This window comes from Sinocyclocheilus anshuiensis, unplaced genomic scaffold (assembly GCF_001515605.1).
Source record: "Sinocyclocheilus anshuiensis isolate Anshui unplaced genomic scaffold, SAMN03320099.WGS_v1.1 scaffold112, whole genome shotgun sequence".
In the NCBI taxonomy this organism is placed as follows: Eukaryota; Metazoa; Chordata; class Actinopteri; order Cypriniformes; family Cyprinidae; genus Sinocyclocheilus; species Sinocyclocheilus anshuiensis.
Window position 1 is genome coordinate 1,319,896 of NW_015557175.1, and position 9,762 is coordinate 1,329,657.

The following is a 9,762-nucleotide window of genomic DNA, read 5'->3' on the forward strand; positions in this document are numbered from 1 at the left end:
ATCATCCCCCGGCGGCCGTCTCTCATCTGCCGCCGATGAGCGCGAGAGGGAAAGCCCCTCTTTAAACTCATCGGCCAGGTCCACCTGAGATCCCCACGAGCTCATTCTCCTCCGTGTCTCAGCAGCGGGTCCTGAACCGCGGGAAACAGATGGTTGCCCCTCTTTACTCGAAAACAGAGACAAACGAGAACGGAGATTTTTCATTGGAAAAAACTCACAATGCACGCAGATTGCCCCCTCGAGGACATCGCGTGCGTGCTCTTCGCCCAAACAAACAACACATAGATCGTGTGTGTCATCTGGTGTCAAATAGCGATGACACGGACGCACACACCTTCTGAATGCTCTGCTAGTGCTCGCCATAATGAAAGAGATAGCTCTTACTTTTTCCTTGGAAATGCACGCTTCAAACAGAACAGTCAATGAAGACGAAGAAGAGAATGATGTGTGCTCCCGGCGCCTATTTATACTATAGTTGCGCCGGTAGTGACGTCATGGCTGTCGCCGGTCAACGAGTTGGTGTTTTTTCAATGTATGCTTCAGACACGGGTCACGACGAGGCGTTCCCCATAGCGACCCCTAGAGGACGCAGTTCGAAGTTCCCATGAAAGGGAACTAATGCGTGCCCACGAGAAACTTGCATGTGCACAAGAAACTATTGCGTGCCTATGAGAAACGATTGTGTGCCCACAAGAAACTATTGCGTGCCTATGAGAAACTTGCGTGTGCACAAGAAACTATTGTGTGCCTACGAGAAACTATTGCGTGCCCACAAGACTATTGCGTGTCCACGAGAAACTATTGCGTGCCCACAAGAAACTATTGCATGACTACAAGAAACTATTGCATGACCACAAGAAACTAATGTGTGCCCACGAGAAACTTGGTGCTTGTAAATCAGTGGCAAGCTCACACACCCAAACAGCAATGGTATTTCTGCTTAGGCTTACATTTAAAAATGCTTGTTTTTTGTCTGGACACAGGACATCGCACACTTTAATCATGCAGCTCTTCAAAAACTCTCCTTCAGTAAATGGCCGGGCAGATTTAGCGATCTCTTCTGCCACTATATAACTAGCTTTCACGACAGCTTCACTTTTGCGATTTTGCTTTTGTAAACATAGTCTGCTGTGACACTAGACTCTTTTTGAGCTCTTCTACCTTCTGTAGCTTCTGCTGTATGTTGAGATCTTTGTACCTGTCCTCGTGTTTCGTCTCATAGTGCCATCTTATGTTATATTCTTTAATTACGGCCATATTACCACCACAAACAAGGCATACAGGTTTAACTCCAATGTCGACAAACATATACTCTGCCTCCCACCGTTTTTGAAAAGCCCTGTTTTCAAAGTCCACTTTTCGTTTAGCCATTTCTTTTGGGGACATTTTAAGCACTGAACAATTTATCCGCTGAACCCTGATGAGTAGGCTATGTCAACAGTGCAGCAGGGAGGAGGGGCTGGTGCTGCGATCTGTTGCTTGGTGATTGGAGGTCATGACCGCACGGTAACTATTGTTGTGCATTATGGGATTTGTATGAGCGCTATATACCAGCGGGCCATTAATAATCAACATATGAAATTGTCTCGCTGGACTCAATAAGTGCAATATTTCACCTCAAAAAGAGGAAGCACTAAACAAGCTCCACACCCTACCAGCCATCTAAGTCGAAGAACTAGTGTTCAACACCCTAGATGAAACTGGTTCCATTCTCAGATTATAAAATCTGGCAACTGTGTTAGGTGTAGCCCAACCTGCAGCTTTACAAATGTCTGCTAGTGAGGCACCATTCGCTAAGGCTGATGAAGCCGTGATGCCCTTAGTCGAGTGAGCCCTCACTCCCAGTGGGCATGGTAAGCCTATGGCCTCTTAGGCCTTAAGGATAGCATCCACAATCCAGTGGGAAATCCTTTGTTTGGAGACAGCATTCCCCTTCTGCTGACCTCCTAAGCAGACAGAAAGCTGTTCAGAATATCTGAAACACTGCATGCGTTCCAAATAAATGCGCAGTGCATAGCTGCACCGCAATCGCTCTCTCCACCTGAGGGACCTCCATGTACCCCTTTGCTGGACCCCCTTTGAGAGCGGTGAGGGCAGAGGAACTGGTACATCGTGTCTTGGCTGAGAAGGGGGCCTTCCACGATTTCGTCAGCTCCTCGTGCACCTCCGGGAAGAAAGGAGCTGCGGCTGGTCTTGGCTTGGAGTCACGCACCGCACCCAGAAACCAATCATCAAGCCGCGAATATTCGGGACAGGGTGGAGGAGTCCACTCCAACCTGATGCTCTTGGCCGCCTGGGCAAGCACAGCTGACATCTCAGCGTCCGCCTCGGATTGACACTCAACTCCTGTGGGGACTGGTTTCGCTGAGGCATCTGCATTAGATGGCTCTAGCCCACCCTCCGATGCTGCGAGTGACACCTCATCTTCTTCACGAGCCCCGAATGAGAAATTCAACTCGCCCAAAGATGAGCTCTCAAACTCATCCGGAAGCTCTACCGGGGTGCACAACACATTGGAGGATCGGGAAGTCCACGGGAAGTCAACCGGCAGAGCCATTCCATTGTAATACAGTGACATAAATTTTGTGTTTTGTAAAGTTTGCTGCTCTACACTCTTCCCCAACGCACATCGCTGCGGCCTCATACCCGGAGGTAGAAGGACCGGAATGGGAAGCAGAAAGAGTGACTCGCAGTCTTTTGGAAAAGAACGCGAGCGGAGCGTGCCGATGGGCATGTCCTCACATAGAGGACACGCATCATCCACGAGTTCTGCTTCAGCATGGGCGCAACCCAAACACTGAGCACAGCGATCATGCCGGTCAGAAGGCGAGATGTAGAACCCACAACCTGAAGGACATGGATGGAAAGGCATGATGTGATACACACAATTCCACCTATGAAATTGCTCTTTTAGAGAATTTTGCTCTTTTAGTGGAAATAAGCTCTCAAAAATCACAGCTGAAGCACCCAGGGGTACTCTCACGACACTTAGCTGTGTACAGAGAGGGAAAGACCGCTGCCTGTGCCGTAGATCCAACAACGAGAGTTTGAGAGGTGAATGAGTGCTGCTAATCTCACAAAGAGACACTGTATCGGCTCGGATGAACGGAACAAGTGAGCAAATGCCACGCTGGCCTATTTATACCTGGATGTCCGGGGCATGGCCAGCTATGCAGATTTTGCTCGCCAGTTGTCATTGGCCTTTTCTCAATTATGTCAGAGGTGTCTGGGCTCCCAAGTGCGACCCCTAGTGTCGGAACTTCGACACAATGTTGAAGTGACCGACGGAAAGGGAACTATTGTGTGTCCACGAGAAACTTTTCAATGTCTGGCTTATGTAAACTATAATATATTTCCTTTGTGCGTCACTGCAGTTTTTACTGTGAAGAAAATGAGAGAATGGATGCACAAGTTATGTTCAGCCCCTCCAAAAAAATCTTATTTGTTTTTAGTACTGTACAGTCATGGCCAAAAGTTTTGGCAGTGACATAAATTTTGTGTTTTGTAAAGTTTGCTGCTTCAGTATTTGTAGATAATTTTTCCACATGTTTCTATGCTATACTGAAAAACAATGATAAGCATATCATAAGTTTTAAATGCTTTTATTGGCAAAAATATATACATTATACTGTACATGTGAGGCCATTTTGATGCAATATATTTTTTTATTATTTTAATTTATAATTCTGATATATATATATATATATATATATATATATCGAATAAAACATGTCTTTTAAACTTTGCTACCCTGTTTTGCTCATAAGCCTTATTAACTCTTTGTTGAATTTGTACCCCAGCCTGTTTAATCTGGTAAAATAATCTGAGATTAATGATTTATTTTGAGATTGTATAGGTTTGTTCTGTATGGACATGCAATATTCATTGTATTACATACTAAAAAGTTTTAAATTTGATTTTAAAACTGCAGATTCCCTGATAAACACATCATAGGTTTCTAATGGATTTTTTTTTTGCATTTAGCATGGCTTTAGTAAAAAAAGCCACCCATGAATAATATCAGCTGGGACTCTTGCTCATTTTACACATGTTTATGAGTTTTTGACATTCTGATTGAGGCTTGTTGTGGAGAAATCTGTATGATGTGTTCATGCAGTCGGCACGTGTGGATGATGTGGCCGTATACGCAGGGTAGGATGCAGAAAATAAGGTGCAAGTGTGGCAGATCTTTTGCACAGCATTCCTTGCGGCATCTGTCACTTTCTGTGGCTTGCCAGACCACTTGTTAATGGTTCTAAACACTGAACCCACTCCACACTTGGCCTGATGAATCTCTGCTACTCTAGTTTTACATGTGTGAAGGGCATGTGTGGAGAATGTAAGGAGTGTAAACAGCTCAACAAGGTAAATTTACAAGCCCTCTAGAGGGAAAGTGAGGGAGAAACTCGGTTGCTAGATGACCAATAATTAAACCCCGTCTTAAAATAGATCTCTTTAAAAATGACTGGTTGTTAATCACCTTCATATGCATTTTATTGAGAAAATAAGGTTTTACTTAGTATGTTAGGGAAGCTTTAGATATAGATGGTCAAATTTTATGTCCGGCCACTTACAACAATGTTTTTTTCTTTTCATTTTTGTTTTGTTTTTCTAGTCCTAAATGTTTGGTGTTGTACAGATGGCTGTACATTATCTGTTACATATGCTAAGTTTTATGAATATGTTATGAAACTGCTGATATTTTGACATTTAATGGAGCAATGCTACTTTGCCATGTGTATTTCCACAGTGACCACCAGAGCGTTTAATTACCCAGCACATTTAATACAGTATGCTGCCTGTGAACTGTTTCATTAATTCCATCACCACATAAATTAAAACTCTTTTAGTTTGAATTTTGCTTCACTTTTATTTTCTTCTCTTGCTCTTTGCTGTGAATATTAGGCAGGTTTGTAACATTAGAAGCAGATGTGCTTCATAACATGAAAGTGCTCAAGGCGCACACTGTGAAAGACAATCCAGACTTTTTCTTGGTCTTTTGTGTTTGTTGCGTTCTGTGACGCACAACAATGTTTTATATACAGGCAGCGTACTGTCTCTGTGGGCCGTTGTGTAACTGATCACATCTTGTTTATGTAATGAACTGTTCACTTTTTAACTCCTCTTGAACACCGACAGCTCATGACCTTTCTTTCTGTCTGTCTTTCTTAGGATGTGGAGACAGTTTACAGGAGAGCAGTGGGAACTTCTCTTCTCCTGGTTTTCCGAATGGTTATTCAGCCTATATGCACTGCATATGGAGAATTTCAGTCACACCTGGAGAGAAGGTGAAGACAACAGAAGCTCTGATGAATCGCTCTGTTTAGCTGTTGTGAGAGACAATTTTAGGCCTATAGAATGTTTATGGAATTGAGTAAATTGTGATATTGTTCCCACAAAGAGTTGGGAAGTCCAGTTCATTTTGTTCACTCAGTTTGTCCAGTTCTTTTTGATGAACCAGTTTAAAAAACTGATTCACTGATTCTTTGAGTCATTACTGAAAAATGTTTCCAGAGATTCCCACAAACAAATTTTCAACAATTTTTTCACATACATTACCACATTTCACAGTTTCAGATTACAGTGAAAAAAAGTGATGTTGAAACAATTTTTACTCCGAAATTGCTAGAAATTTCACAATTAATAACAAAGAAATGGTAAATAACCAGTGTTGGGGGTAAACCATTAAAAGTAACGTGAGTTACATAATCTGATTACTTTTTCAATTAACTACTGTAGTAAAGTTTTTAGTAAAATTTAGTAAAATTTTAGTAAAAACTAGTAAAACTTTCAGTGAAATATCGGAGTTACTTTTTCCAATACATAACACAAGTTACTTTGTTTTCCCATTTATTTACTGACCTGTCCCTGTGTTGAGAGAAATGTGAACTTTTTTTGTCATTAAAAAACAAATAAGCAAACCCAGTTGACAAAAAGTAACACAAAATTAATATAACGCAATATTATAGCATTTCTTTCCATAAAGAGTAACTAAGTAACACAGCTGTTTTTTGTTTTTTTTTACGGAATAACACAATATTGTAACACATTACTTTCCATGAAGAGTAACTAAGTAACACAACTGGTTACTTTTTTATGGAGTAACACAATATTGTAACGCATTACTTTCCATGAAAAATAACTAAGCAACATAGCTGGTTACTTTTTTTTTACAGAGTAATACAATATTGTAACACATTACTTTCCATGAAGAGTAACTAAATAACAGAGCTGGTTACTTTTTTTCAGAGTAACGCAATATTGTAACATTACTTTTCATAAAGAGTAACTAAATAACACAGCTAATTACTTTTTTATGGAGCAACGCAATCTTATAACGCATTACTTTCCATGAAGAGTAACTAAGTAACACAGCTGGTTACTTTTTTATGGAGTAACGCAATATTGTAATGCATTACTTTCCATGAAGAGTAAATAACACAATTAGTTACTTTTTTATGGAGTAAGGCAATATTGTAACGCATGACTTTCCATGAAGACTAAATAACAGAATATTGTAACACATTACTTTCCATAAAGAGTAACTAAATAACACAGCTAATTACTTTTTTAAGGAGTAACACAATATTGTAACACATTACTTTCCATGAAGAGTAAATAACACAATTAGTTACTTTTTTATGGAGTAAGGCAATATTGTAACGCATTTCTTTCCATGAAGAGTAAATAACACAATTAGTTACTTTTTTATGGAGTAAGGCAATATTGTAACGCATTACTTTCCATGAAAAGTAACTAAGTAACACAGCTGGTTACTTTTTTTTTTTTTACAGAGTAACACAATATTGTAACGCATTTCTTTCCATGAAGAGTAACTAAATAACACAGCTGGTTACTTTTTTTTTTTACAGAGTAACACAATATTGTAACACATTTCTTTCCATGAAGAGTAACTAAATAACACAGCTGGTTACTTTTTTTTTTTACAGAGTAACACAATATTGTAACACATTTCTTTCCATGAAGAGTAACTAAATAACACAGCTGGTTACTTTTTTACAGAGTAACGCAATATTATAATGCATTACTTTCCATGAACCTTAACTAACGCAATTAGTTACTTTTTTATGGAGCAAGGCAATATTGTAGTTGCTTTACTTTTAAAAGCAACTTTCCCCAAACTTCAAATAACATGTTAAATTAAATGTGAAATTTTGATGTAGAAAGACTGAAATTTGTATTTACAATGTATTTTCTTGTAAAAAAATGCTCCAATAATCTGTTTTACTTAAATTACAACTTAAAAATAAATATATATACAGTGTAATACAATTTTAAAGGCTTGATTGAAGAAAATATTCTGTCAAATATGGTTATGTATGGCTTATTTATGGCTCTCACTATATAGTTTTACTCTAAAACAAACATCCTGATTACAGTGGAGTAATTTATACTATGCAAAATGGTTTGATTGAATTGGAAAAAAGGAATAGATTAAAAAAGACTTCTTAATGAATCTGACATAACTATTTCCTCAGAGTTTGAATCACCAAGTAGATTGTCTAAATGTCGATTTCAAAATTGAAATGCTGCTTGGAATCATTGCATTTGCACAGTTATTAAGAGTTTCACAGATTCCAACTTTCCTCCATTAACACTTTACTACATTTTCGTCCCTAAGATCATTCTGAACTTTACATCTATGGATTTGTACCGGAGTCATTTGTGCTGGTATGATCATGTGGAGATCAGAGATGGATATTGGAGGAAAGCACCATTGAAAGGTTTGAGATGAACACCTGACATTTCAGAAGAACAATATGAACAACTCAAGGTGAAGCTTGTTAATTAATGTTGAATTATTTGCTTGTACCTCTGTATGCAGGTCGATTTTGTGGGGATAAATTACCGGAGCCAATCATCTCTACAGACAGTCGCCTGTGGATTGAGTTTCGCAGCAGCAGCAACTGGGTGGGAAAGGGCTTCTCTGCTGTTTATGAAGGTACCAGCAATCAATCAAATCAACAACTATCAAATGTTATAAAATATGTGCTAGTGGACATTGAATAAATTATAAAGAATCACTATAGTACTTGTGTGTCTATAAGTGTTTACATACAATGTCAAAAAATTGTGCCTTTAGCCCATACCATTGACATTTTAGGTTAGCATTCATATATTTAATCATTTGCAACGGCAGCTTTGGCCTTGCATTTCTTACGTCGATAGAGCTGCAAGTGGTAGTGAGCAAGATTAGCCCAAAACAAGGAGCAATTTCATGGCTGCAGTCTAGGGCAAAGCCAGAGTGCTCAAAATAATGTCAACAGAAAACATTGTCAAATTCATTCGTATTGAGTGTTTTGCCCCACAGACCTAAATCCAACCATAGCTGACCTATGAATTACTTCGAGTTTTCATTATGTGAACAACTAACGTTATCTGTTTCCAGCACTTTCTGTTGTGAAATAAGTAATTCTCATGTTTGTGTTGTAATCTTTTATCTTGCAGCTATTTGCGGTGGGGAGGTGAAGAAAGACAATGGTCAAATTCAGTCTCCGAACTACCCAGATGACTACAGACCCAACAAAGTGTGCATGTGGAAGATCACTGTGGCTCAGGGTTACCATGTAGGCCTTACCTTCCAGTCTTTTGAGGTATGATTGAAAAAGTTGTTATTACTGCAATATAAGCATGTCATTAATTGCTTAAACACACTGTTATAATGTTAGAGTGTGTCCTAAACAAGAAAAGACAGTGTATATCTAGAAATAATCATGAATAGGAATGAAAAATAAAAAATGACCCTGGAGACTTGGGCTGCAACTTGAAAATCAATAATGAAAACAAAATGTATTACTTTTATTACTAAATTGTATTACTAGTTAGTTACACTGTGCACAGTAAAATTAAATAAATAAATAATAATAAATTATAAATTTATTACGTTTTACTTTGTGTAAGAATACATTATATTATTATAATGTGTGCAGTTTGATTTTGAAAAACAGCTCACTTGAAATATCAGCATGTGAGCAAGGGAAAAAAATTATGTGTTCATGTTCATGTACAGTCATGGCCAAAAATATCGGCACCCTTGGTAAATATGATCAAAGAAGGCTGTGAAAATTAATCTGCATTGTTAATCCTTTTGATCTTTTATTTAAAAAATTCACAAAAATCTAACCTTTCGTTGGATAATAAGAATTTAAAATGGGGGGAAATAACATTATGAAATAAATGTTTTTCTCTAATACACATTGGCCACAATTAACGGAACCCTTTTATTCAATACTTTTTGAAACCTCCATTTGCTAGTTTAACAGCTCTAACTTTTCTCTTATAATGCCTGATGAGGTTAGAGAGCACCTGACAAGAGATCAGAGACAAATCCTTCATCCAGAATCATGTTGGTGCTTCTCCTCTTCAGTTCACCACATTCATTTTCTATAGGTTCAGGTCAGGGAACTGGAATGGCCATAGCAGAAGCTTGGTTTTGTGCTCAGTGACCCATTTTTGTGTTGTTTTTAAGGTTTGTGTTTGGATTATTGTCCGGTTGGAAGATCCAAGCATGGTCCATTATAAGATTTCAGTCTTATAGAGTCAGTCACTTATTGATTTTTTATCTGTTGGTATCTGATAGAATCCATGATGCCATGTGTCTAAACAAGATGTCCAGGACCTCCAGCAGAAATATAGGCCTACAACATCAAAATACAGCAGTATATTTAATTGTACACATGGGGTACTTTTTATCCCTGTGTTCACCAAACCCATCTTGAGTGTTTGCTGCTAAAAAGCTAA

The 9,762-nt window shown here is 38.6% G+C and overlaps 1 protein-coding gene across 1 annotated transcript in view; it reads left to right on the forward strand.

Annotated features, from left to right (window-relative positions):
- LOC107678424 (bone morphogenetic protein 1-like) overlaps positions 1–9,762 on the forward strand; it is a 94,589-nt gene that overhangs the window by 65,189 nt on the left and 19,638 nt on the right. Inside the window, exons 8-11 of the mRNA XM_016473678.1 lie at positions 5,173–5,288; positions 7,643–7,745; positions 7,847–7,963; positions 8,470–8,615. Coding sequence (XP_016329164.1) covers positions 5,173–5,288; positions 7,643–7,745; positions 7,847–7,963; positions 8,470–8,615 — 482 coding nt within the window. The remainder of the gene's footprint in view (positions 1–5,172; positions 5,289–7,642; positions 7,746–7,846; positions 7,964–8,469; positions 8,616–9,762) is intronic.